At 41.6% G+C, this 16,314-nt stretch overlaps 2 protein-coding genes across 4 annotated transcripts in view; one reads left to right on the top strand and one right to left on the bottom strand.

The window, feature by feature from the left end:
• The window catches only part of LOC139538398 (signal transducer and activator of transcription 1-alpha/beta-like), a 44,825-nt gene extending 36,421 nt beyond the window's left edge, over positions 1-8,404 (top strand). The window contains exons 21-24 of one of the 2 annotated variants that reach the window (XM_071340383.1): positions 4,684-4,869; positions 5,248-5,323; positions 5,676-5,772; positions 6,340-8,404. In XM_071340383.1, coding sequence (XP_071196484.1) covers positions 4,684-4,869; positions 5,248-5,323; positions 5,676-5,772; positions 6,340-6,363 — 383 coding nt within the window. In that variant the 3' untranslated portion in view covers positions 6,364-8,404. Of the gene's footprint in view, positions 1-227; positions 3,287-4,683; positions 4,870-5,247; positions 5,324-5,675; positions 5,773-6,339 lie in introns of those variants that run through there. The other variant, XM_071340384.1, reaches the window with a different exon arrangement.
• Positions 8,112-15,366, bottom strand: glsb (glutaminase b). Of its 2 annotated transcripts, XM_071340391.1 has the most exons (5): positions 15,184-15,366; positions 12,782-12,848; positions 12,446-12,522; positions 12,182-12,218; positions 8,112-11,902 (listed from the first exon to the last, which is right to left on the bottom strand). In XM_071340391.1, exons 1-5 carry the CDS (start codon positions 15,191-15,193, stop codon positions 11,752-11,754), a joined length of 342 nt encoding a protein of 113 aa, XP_071196492.1. In that variant the 5' UTR covers positions 15,194-15,366; the 3' UTR covers positions 8,112-11,751. The 2 variants fall into 2 exon arrangements, with proteins under 2 accessions (XP_071196492.1, XP_071196491.1); XM_071340390.1 differs by lacking the exon at positions 12,782-12,848 and having other exon boundaries at positions 15,184-15,360.
• Between the last annotated feature and the right edge of the window lie 948 nt (positions 15,367-16,314).

The raw sequence follows: 16,314 nt of genomic DNA, 5'->3' as shown, positions 1-16,314 counted from the left end.
TATGTTGTTGTAGCTTTGTAGCTGTAGATGAAGGGGAGGAGATGGGTTAAAGAAGGATTTTTAAGCCTTGAGACAATTGGGACGTGGATTGTGTATGTGTGCCATTCAGAGGGTGAATGGGCAAGACAAAATATTTAAGTGTCTTTGAATGGGGTATAGCAGTAGGTGCCAGGTGCATCGGTTTGAGTCAAGAACTGCAACACTGCTGGAATTTTCACGCTCAACAGTTTCCCGTGTGTATCAAGAATGATCCACCACCCTTGAAGGATATCCAGCCAACTTGACAAAACTGTGGGAAGCATTGGAGTCAACATGGGCCAGCATCCTTGTGGAACACTTTCGACACCTTGTAGAGTCCATGCCCCGATGAATTGAGGCTGTTCTGGGGGCAAAAGTGTGGGGGGGTGCAACTCAATATTAGGAAGGTGTTCCTAATGTGTGGTATATATACACTCCATGTACTTACCTATGGACAGACAAAAAAAAAAATATTTTAATATATATTGTTTTTACACATTATGAGTATGTGTCTGTACATCTGTCTCAGGTATATGTGTTTCTGTTTGTATTATTTTACCAGGTAAGCTGACTGAGAACACATTCTAATATCACATTGTGTGTGTGTGCATTTATGTACAGTTGAAGTCAGAAGTTAAAATACACTTAGGTTGGAGTCATTAAAACTAGTTTTTCAACCACTCCACAAATTTCTTGTTTTAACAAACTATAGTTTTGTGCATGTGTCACGCCCTGACCTTAGTTATCTTTGTTTTCTTTATTATTTTGGTTAGGTCAGGGTGTGACATGGGGGATGTATGTGTTTTGTCTTGTCTAGGGGTTTTGTATGTTTATGGGGTGTTTCTAGTCTAGGTGTTTGTATGTCTATGGTTGCCTAGATTGGTTCTCAATTAGAGGCAGCTGTTTATCGTTGTCTCTGATTGGGAACCATATTTAGGCAGCCATATTTCGTGGGTTATTGTCTATGTGTAAGTTGCCTGTGTCTGCACTTTTCTTATATAGCGTCACGTTCGTTTTGTTGTTTTTGTATAGTTTGTCAAGTGTTCTTCGTTTCGGTAAATAAATAGAAGAATGTATTACTATCACGCTGCGCCTTGGTCCTCCTCTCTTCCTCCATACGACGAACGTGACAGCATGACACAAGTAATTTTTCCAACAATTGTTTACAGACAGATTAATTCACTGTATCACAATTCCAGTGGGTCAGAAGTTTACATACACTAAATTGACTGTGCCTTTAAACAGCTTGGAAGTTTCCAGAAAATGATGTCATGGCTTTAGAAGCTTCTGATAGGCTAATTGACATCATTTGAGTCAATTGGAGGTGTACCTGTGGATGTATTTCAAGGCCTATCTTCAAACCAAGTGCCTCTTTGCTTGACATCATGGGAAAATCAAAAGAAATCAGCCCAAAAAATGGTGGACCTCCACAAGTCTGGTTCATCCTTGGGAGCAATTTCCAAACGCCTGAAGGTACCACGTTCACCTGTACAAACAATAGTACGCAAGTATAAACACCATGGTACCACGCAGCCGTCATGCTGCTCAGGAAGGAGACACGTTCTGTCTCCTAGAGATGAACATACTTTGGTGCGAAAAGTGCAAATCAATCCCAGAACAACAGCAAGGACCTTGTGAAGATGCTGGAGGAAACAGGTACAAAAGTATCTTTATCCACAGTAAAATGAGTCCTACATCGACATAACCTGAAAGGCAAGGAAGAAGCCACTGCTCCAAAACCGCCATAAAAAAGCTAGACTACGGTTTGCAAATTCACATGGGTCGTACTTTTTTCCCCCTCTGGTCTGATGAAACAAAAATATAACTGTTTGGCCATAATGACCATCGTTATGTTTGGAGGAAAAAGGGGGAGGCTTGCAAGCCGAAGAACACCATCCCAACCGTGAAGCACGGGGGTGGCAGCATCATGTTGTGGGTGTGCTTTGCTGCAGGAGGGACTGGTGCACTTCACAAAATAGATGGCATCATGAGGAGGACAATTTGGTGGATATATTGAAGAAACATCTCAAGACATCAGTCAGGAAGTTAAAGCTTGGTCGCAAATGGGTCTTCCAAATGGACAATGACCCCAAGCATACTTCCAAAGTTGTGGCAAAATGGCTTAAGGACAACAAAGTCAAGGTATTGGAGTGACCATCACAAAGCCCTGACCTCAATCCTATAGACATTTTGTGGGCAGAACTGAAAAAGCGTGTGCGAGCAAGGAGGCCTACAAAACTGACTCAGTTACACCAGCTCTGTCAGGAGGAATGGGCCAAAATTCACTCAACTTATGTCACGATTGTCGTCTGGAGAAAGAGATGAGGACCAAGGTGCAGCGTAGTGCGTGTTCATATTTAATTTAACTTCTCTATGATATGTGGGACGCTAATGTCCCACTTGGCCAAAATCCAGAAAAAATGTAGCGCGCCAAATTTAAATATATTACTATAAAAATCTATCTTTCGTGAAATCACACATGAAAGACACCAAATTTAAAAGCTACACATTGTGAATCTAGCCAACATCTCTGATTTCAAAAAGGATTTACGGGGAAAGCACACCAAACAATTATGTTAGCTCAGTACATAGCCACAGAAAAACACAGCCATTTTCCCAGCAAAATATAGTAGTAACAAAAAGCAGAAATAGAGATAAAATTAATCACTAACCTTTGAACATCTTCATCAGATGACACTCATATGACATCATGTTACACAATACATTTATGTTTTGTTCGATAATGTGCATATTTACATCCACAAATCTCGGTTTACATTGGCGCCATGTTCAGAAATGCCTCCAAAAAAGGGGCCTCCCGGGTGGCGCAGTGGTCTAGGGCACTGCATCGCAGTGCTAGTTGCGCCACTAGAGTCTCTGGGTTCGCGCCCAGGCTCTGTCGCAGCCGGCCGCGACCGGGAGGTCCGTGGGGCGACGCACAATTGGCATAGCGTCGTCCGGGTTAGGGAGGGTTTGGCCGGTAGGGATATCCTTGTCTCATCGCGCTCCAGCGACTCCTGTGGCGGGCCGGGCGCAGTGCGCGCTAACCAAGGGGGCCAGGTACACGGTGTTTCCGCCGACACATTGGTGCGGCTGGCTTCCGGGTTGGAGGCGCGCTGTGTTAAGAAGCAGTGCGGCTTGGTTGGGTTGTGCTTCGGAGGACGCATGGCTTTCGACCTTCGTCTCTCCCGAGCCCGTACGGGAGTTGTAGCGATGAGACAAGATAGTAATTACTAGCGATTGGATACCACGAAAATTGGGGAGAAAATGGGATACTTTTTTTATTTTTTATAATAAAAAATAAAAAAATGCCTCCAAAATATCCGGAGTAATTATAGAGAGCCACGTCAAATAACATAAATACTCATCATACACTTTGATGAAAGATACATGTTTTACATATAATTAAAAATACACTTGTTCTTAATGCAACCGCTGTGTCAGATTTCAAACAAACTTTACGTAAAAAGCACACCATGCAATAATCTGAGACGGCGCTCAGATTTAACAACATTTCTCCGCCATGTTGGAGTCAACAGAAATACAAAATTACATCATAAATATTCCCTTGCCTTTGATTATCTTCATCAGATTGCAGTGCCAGGAATCCTAGTTCCACAATAAATCGTTGTTTTGTTCGATAATGTCCATTACTTATTTCCAATTTAGCTAATTTTGCTAGCAGGTGTAGTACACGTGTCCAAACGCTCGCGCAGATGCAAGCAAACGTCGGACGAAAACTTCAAAACGTTATATTACAAGTCAAATAAACTGGTCAAACTTAGTAGAGAATCAATCTTCAGGATGTTGTTATCATATATATCCAATAACGTTCCAACCGGAGCATTCTTTTCAGTCTCTATAAGTAATGGAACGCATGGCGATATGAGGAAAGTGCGTGACCAAGAACTGGCACTCTGCCAGACCACTGACTCAAACACCTCCCATCCGGTCCCACAACACAGCATAAGCTTCATTCCACGTTCTACTGACTGTTGACATCCAGTGGAAGGCGTAGGAAGTGCAAACAGATCCATATATTACCGGGAATTGAATAGGCGATGACTTTAACATCGACCACTCTCAGAATTCTCACTTCCTGTTTTTTTTTCTCAGGTTTTTGCCTGCCATATGAGTTCTGTTATACTCACAGACATCATTCAAACAGTTTTATAAACTTGAGAGTGTTTTCTATCCAATAGTACTAATAATATGCATATATTAGCATCTGGGACAGAGTAGGAGGCAGTTCACTATGGGCACGCAATTCATCCAAAAGTGAAAATGCTCTCTATAAATGCTCTCTATAAGCCTCTCTATAGCCAGGGCGTGACAACTTATTGTGGGAAGCTTGTGGAAGGCTACCCTAAATGTTTGACCTAAGTTAAACAATTTAAAAGCAATGCTACCAAATACTAATTGAGTGTTTGTAAACTTCTGACCCACTGGGAATGTGATGAAAGAAATAAAAGCTGAAATAAATAATTCTCTCTACTATTATTCTGACATTTCACATTCTTAAAATAAAGTGGTGATTTAACTGACCTAAGACAGGGACTTTTTACTAGGATTAAATGTCAGGAATTGTGAAAACTGGAGTTTAGATGTATTTGGCTAAGGTGTATGTAAACTTCCGACTTCAACTGTATATTTATGAACATATAGAAGTCCATTTCCACGCGGTGGAGCCCTACACTAAGAAGGAGCTGGCCACCATCTCTTTTCCTGACATCCTCCGCAACTACAAGTTGATGGCTGCCGAGCACATCCCTGAGAACCCTCTGCTCTACCTCTACCCCAACATCCCCAAAGACAGCGCCTTCACACGCTACTACAGCCGCCCCACAGAAGGTAACTAACAAGCTGTTAGAAATGTATGTATGTTGAGGAAAGATTGAGTAGTTGAAAAAGGTACAAATGGTGTTGAAGACTTCAATTCCAGTCTAAGCTATTATACACAATATTCACTGCATAGCATACTTTTCATATTTTGTTGTGCCACACCCTTTTCCCCCATTGAAATACTGACCACTGGTAATGCCTTGCCACGGGAGGTTGGTGAGGGGAGGAAGGCTCAAAATAATGTCTGGAATGGAGTGTGTGATGTGTTTGATACCATTCCATTTACTCCGTTTCAGCCATTACAATGAATCCGTCCTCCCCAATGTAGGGGCCACCTGTGTTTGGTTCTGATGATAACCTCTAGACGTCTATAACCTTTGACCTCAGCTGCTGAGCCAATGGAGTTGGAGAGTGCCTCTGAGGCTGGCTACATTACGACGAAGCGCATCTTTGTGTCTGAAGTGTAAGTGTGATTCTTGTTATGAAACCCCTTTTACTGTTTTTATATAGTTTTCATTGATTTAAGATACACACAGACAACCCACACAGCCCAAAGTACAAGAAAAGGTCAAGCGAAAAGTGTACGTCTCTTGTTATGTCAGTCACTGACAGTCACTCACCCATGTCAGCTAACATGTTTTAGATTGGTAAATTAGTCTAGCTAAATATTTCACTGGTTGTAAACATGGTTGAATTACCGACCGAAGGGCCCCCATTGATTGATTGTCACTCTCACTCAGATATCATATTAAATACTGCAAACATTTATTTTCTCCAGGTTATGTAACTGTTTGTTGGGTTCTGTTTCTCCTCAGCCACCCCTCCAGACTACAGGACGCCATGCTGCCCATGAGTCCCGAAGTGTATGGAGAGCTGACCAGGATTATTAACCCTGATGAGATTGAAAATGTGGTAGGTTACAGCCAGACAGCACCAGCCGCACACAGTGGTCGCGTTCCCCTGCTCAGCCGTTCCATGCATCAACCAATGGTTGCGTGCAACATCATCAACTGTGCCGCCCGGCACCAGATTGCTATAACATATGTGGTTAGCTGATACGTAAAATAATTATCCGGGTGTAGTAAGATCTGGCATGTATCAGCAACACCTGGGCAGAGGAACATGACCCACAGTGTGGTAGGTTAGAGACAGACAGCGCCAGCCACACACAGAGATGAGACAACACATATCTTATCATCATAAAACACAAAATGTGGAAAAGATGTGAACATTTGAGAAGACAAGACAGCCCTGGGCTAAAATTAGAATGTAAGGTCCGGGCAAATCAGCTGTACCGCTGTCATAACTGAAGCATTTATTTCCAAATCTTCCATGCGAGGGTCGGGATAATTCATGCATTTTTTATTTACTATGTGACTGTGCCACTGTGTAACACATGCAATCACAAAAGTGCAGCATTCCACTATTGAGATGCAGCCATTTTTCCCCCCTGATCCTATGTTGTTCCTCTCCCTTCAGATGTGCACTCCCTTCCCAAACTAATCTGCCCTCTTCAGGTGGTGCCCAGGAAAATGTGTGTAAGCTCCCGAGCCGAGTACCGAAGACACCACACAAAAAGGATGACGTTTGCAATAGATTTGAAAGCACACCTGAAACTGTATATATATGTAGTCCTACGTTATCGTTTTATATACATGCATGAGATTTTGGGGCTTTGAGTCCAGCTGTTTGTAATAAGGAATGTCATTCTACGCTACTTGTGGGACAGGGTAACATTTTGTGTATGCATATGTAATGTGAAGAAAAAAAGGGATGAGAAAGCTGTTCTTCACTTTGTAAATAGATATGATTTTGTCGTAACTTATAATAAGGAAAATGGTTCAGCTGTTCTGGGTTGTTCCACGAAATGAGTGCCCTTTGATATTTCAGTCAGAAATGTTGCACCAATATTGAATTTTAAAAGGCTGTTATATTAAATGAAGTGGCCTTTAATATAGACCACATGGAGACTTCAATAAATCAGATGTTTAATATGGATAAAGGCTTGCTAAAATGCCAAAATTCATCAAATATATATATTTTTACAAATTTTTCTCCCCAATTTAGTGATTTCCAATTGGTAGTACTTGTCCCATCGCTGCAACTCCCGTATGGACTCGGGAGAGAGCCTTGCGTCCGCCGAAACATGACCCTGCTTCTTGACACACTGCTCGATTAATCCAGAAGCCAGCCGCACCAATGTGTCGGAGGAAACACCGCACAACTGGCGACCGCCACAGGAGTCACTAGAGCGCGATGGGACAAGGACATCGCGTCCGGCTAAACCCTCCCCTAACTCGGACAACGCTGGGCCAATTGTGCGTCGCCTCATGGGTCTCCCGGTCGCAGCCGGTTGCGACACAGCCCGGGATCGAACCTGGCTCTGTAGTGACACCTCAAGCACTGCGATGCAGTGCCTTAGACAACTGCCCCACTCGGGGGGCCTCAAATTCAGCATTTTGACACTTAATCCCAACGTTTCTCCAAGCCCTAGTTATTTTGTTGCTTTGACAAAGTCATTTCTGAAGATGATTCTTTATTTCATGTGAGTAGTGATTCATTTGCATCTGTCCCTCATTTTAAGGTCAACCCTGTTACGTAAACTGAGCTCTCGTTTTAATTTGGTGAAACTATTCCTTTTGAAATATTGCTTTCAAAAGAAACATCTAATAGTCAAATCACAGAGTAAACGCAGGTGCGCTGGATCTACTCTTTTTTTTGTGCATTTTCTGGTGTTTTGTGGTGGAAAACTGAGCAGGTCGAGCATAACATGCCAACCCTGTTAGCCATAGATAGGCTAGAAGTGTTTTAACAATTACATTTTTGGGGTGAAGCTTGCATGCAATTGCCACTCCCTGTAGCACACAACAAGCTGTCATTTCCCCTGTCACAAGGGGATTTATGGCTGATTTAAGAAGAAATCATCAACCCTGTTAAGGTCAACCCTGGTACTTTATTTGGTACTGATAGTTTTGAGATGGGAAAACATGTTTATGAAGTTGAACGTGTGATCTTTATGACAGAATGTGAACATTTGGTGAAATCAAATGTTTTCTTTGACCAAGTGTGACGGCCCCTCCCTGCTCTGGTTTATGGGTTTTCCTGTGCTTAGATTGGTGGGCGGAGTAGGAGAGGTGGGCGGAGCTGGGAGGGTCGTCAGTGCTGATTGGGGCACACCTGTGAAAGCTCAGCTGTGGCATAAAGCCACTGTTTCCCCCATTCAGCAAGAGATTCCTCTCTCTGTGCATACCTTGGGTTGGGTTGGGTTGGGTTGGGTTGGGTTGTGGCTTTGGCAGTTGACACCTAATTTACTGACCTTCATGTCTCATCTGATTATTTTTGTGAGTGTTTATTTATGGTATAAATTAATTTTGTTATTCCTTTACTCAGTGTGTTGTTTCCCATTGTTTGTTACAATCTTGAGCCAGGTTGTAACAAGTTATACAGAATTTGTGGAATGACCCTTATATGCAAAGTACTTCTGAACTGTACTCACGACTGACTGGACTTCATTGTTTCAATTAATAAAAAATAAGAGCTCTCACATGCCTGAAAAGCGTTGCATTATTTAACCTTGTTAATTAAAATATATTTATATATGTGTACATATTCCACTGCAAGGAGCAAGCACACTCTTGCACACCTCTTAACAAATGAACTTTAGGACATGTATGTCTTAAAATAACAGAAAAGGATGTATAGCATGTATAGTACAGCAATACACTCAGAACTGTCTTTAGTTGGAATTTTAGACTGGTCTGCGACTATTGGTGACATCTGACTTAAACCAACTGTCCATATGACCTCCAGGGATTCGAACTCCTCTGAGCTAAAGCCTAGGCAGCTAACACAAGTTATCAGGGCTCAGGCAAGGTTACCCTTCTTTGAACCACCTCCACTACAACAGACATGTTATGACAAGGACAAAACCAATGTCAAATTTTGAGACCTGTTCCTCTATCTATGTGTTAGGGTGGTGATTGGTTGGAGGGTTCGTCAGGTGTTTCCCAGACTATTAGAGGAGTGGTGAATGAGGTTAAATGTCTGTGGCAAAATGTTCCATTATCTTTCTCATTCTTTGGATATCATTTTAACATGTTCTATATCTCTATACACAATGTCACCATCTCAGTGTTGCTGCAAAATGGTAACAGTGCATTACACAAATGAAAAAGTAATGGTTGAGATAGAAATGGAATGTACAGAGAGGACAGGGTTCTCCAGATATAGATTAGAACATTGTGCAAGGTTATTGTCCATTGTGCCAATGAAGCTGTTCTTATGCTACACCCTCGGAGTGTGGTGTCAGGAAAATAACCTCACGCTCAACGTCAACAAAACAAAGGAGATGATCGTGGACTTCAGGAAACAGCAGAGGGAGCACCCCCCTATCCACATCAACAGGAGAGTAGTGGAGAAGTGGAAAGTTTTAAGTTCCTCTGCGTACACATCACGGACAAATTGAAATGGTCCACCCACACAGACCGCATGGTGAAGAAGGCACAACAGCGCCTCTTCAACCTCAGGAGGCTGAAGAAATTTGGCTTATCACCAAAAACGGTCACACATTTTTACAGATGCACAATCGAGAGCATCCTGTCAGGCTGTATCACTGCCTGGTAAAGCAACTGCACAACGCATCACCGGGGGAAAACTACCTGCCCTCCAGGACACTTACACCACCCGATGTCACAGGAAGGCAAAAAAGATCATCAAGGACAACAACAGCCCAAGCCACTGCCTGTTCACCCTGCTATCATCCAGAAGGCGAGGTCAGTACAGGTGCATCAAAGCTGGGACCGAGAGACTGAAAAACAGCTTCTATCTCAAGGCCATGACTGTTAAACAGCCATCACTAACATTGAGTGGCTGCTGCCAACATACTGACTACATCTCTAGCCACTTTAATAATTAAAAATTGGATGTAATAAGTCACTAGTCACTTTAAACAATGCCACTTTATATAATGTTTACATACCCTACTTTACTCATCTCATATGGATATACTGTACTCTATACCATCTACTGCATCTTGCCTATGCCGTTTGGCCATCGCTCATCCATATATTTATATGTACATATTCTTATTCATTCCTTTACACTTGTGTGTATAAGGTAGTTGTTGTGAAATTGTTAGCTTACTTGTTAGATATTACTGCACGGTCGGAACAAGAAGCACAAGCATTTCGCCACACTCGCATTAACATCTGCTAACCATGTGTATGTGATTTGATTGAATGTTTTCCCCATAAAACCTACCACTGCTTTGATTTCTAATTTGATCAGTATTGGTTTATGCTGTGTTAAAATGTGTGTTTAAGCAATAAACAAATGAAAAAAGAAAAACTCTGGTTGTAAACTGACTGCAGTAGCCATGTTTTTGGTATCGCTCATGTCATACTGCGTGTCATTCCTCAACTGTCTGGATTTTACATTCATATTGGACCTCCACAAAACTGACACACTAAATCAAACTGTTTTTGTACATATTCAAGTAGCGATTCATAACATACAAATACAATCAGTACACGGCTTTCCATTAATTTCTTAAACTCATTGGAAATGAAATGGAATTCAACTATGCTATAATCCCACTGAATCATGAATTAATTCAGATGATTTTATATGGTCCTTTACACACACCAGCTCAGTGGGAAAATTGGATCCTGGCCAAAGGCACAAGTTCATTCAAAAACTGTGAGACATCTAGGATGAGTTTTTGACAATATTAATGTCAACTGCCATATGTTTATGTACATGTCCAACTGGTTTCCTCCTATTTTCAGACTACTGATTCCAGACTAGTGTTTATCATGTGGCCACAGATACTCCCCTATTCTATCAGTGGTTCCAGATCTACAACAGACATAGCATACAGTGCGCATAGCATACAGTATTGAGCAATAGAGAAGTAAAATTCCATTGTTATGAGAAAATCGTAATACAAAAAAAGAACACTAGACCAAAAATATACACCTTTTTTTTAAGTGTCTTGTGCCGTCCCAAACAAAGTACAATGAAATGAAATTGAAATGAAAGCTAAAGGGCATATGCAGTAGGGTTGATAAAGGTCAAGATAAGTTTGACTGGGACTAGTGGAAGCATAGGATGTTTGGTAACATTTGGCATCCTAAACTTGTTTACATGTGACAAAGTAGGCTACAGGACCATATAGTGCTTCTACCCAAGTGGTGGCCCATCATGTCTTTAGGAGCTACAGTCTGTTTCATTTTTTCCAACCAGGCATTAACCAAGACATATAGCTAGAATGTTATGGAGTGATATTAGTGCCAACATAAACTATATTTCAGATTCAACATCATATCGCTCCATAGACTCTAGTGTGCCTGGTTTGGCCAAAGATTACTACACATTGTGGCCCTCCAGGAAAAATACCAAACTGCTAAACTACTACATTGAATTATATTAAGTATTGGTACTTGATATCATGAAATATATTTACTTTATACAGTACATAAATATACAATTTACATGTAGCAGCATATGTATAATAATATCACTTTATATTGCACACCAATGTCACAAAGATTCAATCAGATTCTGCACTTCGATTTGGGACTCACTCTCACCACACACACACACACACTTGGTGAGGGAAAGGATAGAGGACGAAAGAGGAAAGATACAGCAAAAATAAGCAACACCGTCACCAAATCACACAACAAAAGGTAAAGCAAAACACTTACAGTAAAACAAAGGAGTATAAAAAATGTAAAACACATTTAATCAAACACACAGTTCAGAAATAAAGTCATCATACAAAGTCGACAAAAGTCACTCCAAAAAGTGTCTTTCCCACCAAAGAAACAGCAGTCTAGTTGAGAGGATACAAAAGCAGCGTGGCGCCATCAACTGGCTTGGATGTCTACACTACAGCAGGCCGCCCAGGTTGTTCTCTGCTGTCTCCTTGTCCTTCTTGGGGGCCTCTTGTGGGTTGTACTTGTTTTGATAGTCCTGGAGGATGGTGACCATGTCGTGATGGACAAAATGCAAGACCTCTTCCATTGGGGTCTTATCCCACCTACCGGAAAGATAATGAGCAGTGTGACTGACTGGGGTTGGACTGGCCTACAAAGGTATTCGTTTTGGGAACTAACACGACTCTTCAGGTGTGAAAATTCTATAGGGTACAGTTCAAATAAATCCCTCATGGTTGACCATAAGTGTTCTTTTGAGTGGGAGTACATTGTAGACTGTCACACAAGTATATGATACAGTCTCTCATCCACCCACACCTACCTACCCACCCAAAACACACACACAGATAAGACAGACAGGCAGACAGACAAAGTGGTCATACCTATCAATGGGAACAGGGTTCACCACCTCTGCATGTCCTGAAAGTAGAGCAGATGACAGGGTTATTTAAGAAACAAACACACTCTCCTACGCACCATCTCTTTCACACACTCCAGCAAAGACGTCAAACACTACACAGTGCAGTTACCGAGGGACAATAAATTAACCCTGCTACACAGAGGGGGCCTGCCAAACACTCCCAGAGGACCCTGACACACACAATCTGTCCCTGTGTGTGACAGGAAAAGGAGGCTGTGAGAAGTACCTTCTGCTGCAGCCACATGTAAAGCCGTCCTGGAGTCATAGTCCCTCTGCTCCATGTCCATGGAGGACAGAGCAAATCTGCAGACATACAGAAACAGGTCAGCAGTGTCACGAGATGGACGATAACGGCCAAAGAAAGAAGACGGAAGTAAATCAGAGAAGCAAAAGATGATTTATCACTATGAATGAAGATCTAGTCATTCCATTGTCATGAAATTAACATGATAAAAATATATATATAATTTGCATATCATGGACAGCAGGACTTTAGTGCCGTTGTACACACTGAGGGACAGTCATTATGTTTGGTGTTTCTGTGAATTTGAGAGTTGCATACTTGACCTCCTTAGTGCTGAGATGTTTCCGGTGTAGGCGGCAAACAGGAGGTTGATGACAGACTTGACCTGGAGCGAAAAAAAGAAAGCAGTTTGTGGAACCAGGCAACACACACAGGCAGCCAGGGGGTTTGTGGGGGACATGTGCCAGTTAAAGGAGAAGCAGAGTCAAACCCATCAAATCAGGACTTCTGGATACCAATAAACTCCTAACAAAACTCCAAGGCAATGGCAGTACTACTTTAATTATGTGAATCTGAAAATTATAAGGCAGATCGAGGGATTTCTCGTTTACTGTAATAACCTGAAGTAAAATGCTATAGCGAGCCACACATGAAGTCAGCAATAACTAGGAAACGAAATGAGAAAAAGTAAGAAAACTATAGTTAAAAAAATATTGGCATCACTAAGTAGAGCTGAAAGGAATAATGCTAAGAATACAGTTGTAGTGCATTGTAAGACTTGGCAGAAGTTCTTATTACCCCTTTATAATGTCTAAGCAGGAGATATTGACAGCTTCGTTAGCCAATGTTTTCTATTTTAAGGTGCACCCAGTCATGTTTGAGGAGCTACCAGTATCGATTACAGACCAAATACTATGGTTGGATTCTGGCAGTGGGTTTTTAAAGAGTTGATTGGAGAAATAAAGGTAGAGATGAACATATTGGGTGTAATGCTATGGCACTAGCATAGAAATAGAGTGATGGATTACAATGTGAGCTTATTCTCTTTTGGTCCGTTCACAATACACTTACTTGAAGTTCCCATGCTTTAACAGACTACTTGTGCGTTTTATGGGAGGGAAAGCAGTCTAAATTGAGGGCCTTGCTGTATTGCAAAGTTATTGGTCTGCAGTAACCTTCTCTAATCTAATCTGACAATTAACCACTAGAGGGTGCTGAAACATTACTGAAGGGATAGTGACATTGCCTTGAGTAAATTCTCTGTTTTTCCAATTGGGTGATGGTGGTGGTATTGTGGGTGGAGCTCAAAAGCTTCAAAGACATTGTTATGTGAACCTCTGTTTGGACCGGAATTAGATGCTTTATATATCAACTGTACTGGAGCTAATGAAAACAGTGAAATAAAAACAAAAACAGTAAACAGTGCTGGGGAATCAAAAGCATAAAACCCTTGCTTCACATTCACAACAAACCAGTAAAAACGAATCAATTAATACATTTCTCAATTAATGACAATATGGAGTTATTACCAGTTGAGAAATGTTTTACTTGGGGAAGAACAGCTGTGCAGTATAACATATCTGATGCATTTTGATGAGGCTGCACAATGCTTTCCAATGCAGAGACACAACTGCCCAGAATAGAATATAAAGGAGCTCCACATCACAGTAGAACACCAATCAGAACAGAATGAACCATTTCAATTTGTCTGTGATGTGTACGCCAAGGAACTTAAAACTTTCCACTTCTCCACTACTGTCCTGTTGATGTGGATAGGGGGGTGCTCCCTCTGCTGTTTCCTGAAGTCCATGATCATCTCCTTTGTTTTGTTGACATTGAGCGTGAGGTTATTTTCCTGACACCACACTCCGAGGGTGTAGCATAAGAACAGCTTCATTGGCACAATGGACAATAACCTTGCACAATGTTCTAATCTAACATTCTAATCTATATCTGCTTAATTTGTCAATTATGTCAGTGTTGGAGCCCCTGGCTATCCATACATTTAAAAAACAAGAATATGGTGCCATCTGGTTTGCTTAATATAAGGAATTTGAAATTATTTATAGGTTAATTTATAGGTACATTTTATCCAATTACATTTTTGATACTTAAGTATATTTAAAACCAAATACTTTTAGACTATTACTCTAGTATTTTACTGGGTGACTTTAACTTGAGTAAAAGTAAAGATACCTTAATAGAAAATGACTGTCATGTATGACAATTGGGTACTTTTTCCACCACTGCACTGGTTCTGTGTATAAGCCATTTAGAAATACATTTTACCCAAAGCGACTTAGCTACGATCATGCAAAGTATCGTCCCTAGAGATACTGAATATGCCGCTGTTAAGTGGAAACGTTATTTTCGTTTGAGTTGGTTGATCAAGGACGCCTGACTACGTACGGAAGCTTCTGCAACGAGTCGTCTGTATAAACAATGGTTCGTTGCGGGACGAAGCAATGGCCATGCACGTATACATTTTACGTATGGGTGCTCCCGGGAATCGAACCCATAATTCTTGCGTTGCAAGCGCCATGCTGTACCAACTGAGCTACAGGACCACAGACAACAATAGCCAACGTTACGTTTCTCTCAAGATTAGAATACTTGTGTTGCTAGCTAGCCAGGGATCCAGTTTGCATCCATGGCATACTTGTGACATACAGTTAATTCAGGTTTAGCTCATATCAGCTGCAAAGTACACACACACGTACCTGGAATCATTTGTAATAACTGGCTCTCTGAAGTTTATTTTGCTGCCACCACGGTGAACCACGCGTATTTCTGCGTGCGCCACCATCTTTTCGAATTTCAACTATGAACCTTCGCCTCTGACCCAACAACACATGGCTTGCTTCTGTCCTTGTTTATTCAAAACTGGTTCGTAGTCGCCCTCAAGCGTTCTTCTCCAATTACTGCATTTTATTTTTATTTTTTATTATTTCACCTTATTTAACTAGGCAAGTCAGTTAAGAACACATTCTTATTTACAATGTTATGTATTGCTCATCATTGTTGTCGGCTGTTGTTTACTTATTTATTTGTTGTCATCACATTATTGTACAAAAAAACGGAAACGTAGCTAATACACCAGTATTTATTGTTTCGAGTTGTCTTTTTAGTGGTATGGTACGACCCTGCCTCACGCAGGAAGCGGCGCAGGTCCTAATCCAGGCACTTGTCATCTCCCGTCTGGATTACTGCAACTCGCTGTTGGCTGGGCTCCCTGCCTGTGCCATTAAACCCCTACAACTCATCCAGAACGCCGCAGCCCGTCTGGTGTTCAACTTTCCCAAGTTCTCTCACGTCACCCCGCTCCTCCGCTCTCTCCACTGGCTTCCAGTTGAAGCTCGCATCCGCTACAAGACCATGGTGCTTGCCTACGGAGCTGTGAGGGGAACGTGTAGGAGTAAATGAGATGTATAGGACAGCACATAGATGTATAAAATGGCTGAACATTAAAAATAGATCACAGTAATGAAAGGGAGACACATGGTCTGCTGACCTGACACTAATGAAAGGGAGAGAACACATGGTCTGCTGACCTGACACTAATGATAAAGAGATTCATAGTCAGCTGCTTCTACACAGAGGTTTATAGGACAGAATCTGCTGATTCCAATAAAGGCAAACAAAACAAAGAGTACATTGACACATTATGCTGACACACTAAAGATAGAGGGATCCATAGTCAGCTGCTTCTAAAAAGAAGGCCTATAGGGCTGAATCTGCTGATTCCAATGGGGGCAAAGTGCATTGACACATTGATGAAAGGAAGAGACACAGAATCTGCTGACACACTAGGATGGAGGGTCCGGCCACCATTGTAGTCTAGCTGAGAGCAG

The sequence above is a fragment of the Salvelinus alpinus genome, chromosome 14 (genome assembly GCF_045679555.1).
Source record: "Salvelinus alpinus chromosome 14, SLU_Salpinus.1, whole genome shotgun sequence".
Taxonomy (NCBI): Eukaryota; Metazoa; Chordata; class Actinopteri; order Salmoniformes; family Salmonidae; genus Salvelinus; species Salvelinus alpinus.
Note: the sequence above shows the minus strand (reverse complement) of the source record. Positions and strands in the feature narration are given on the sequence as shown.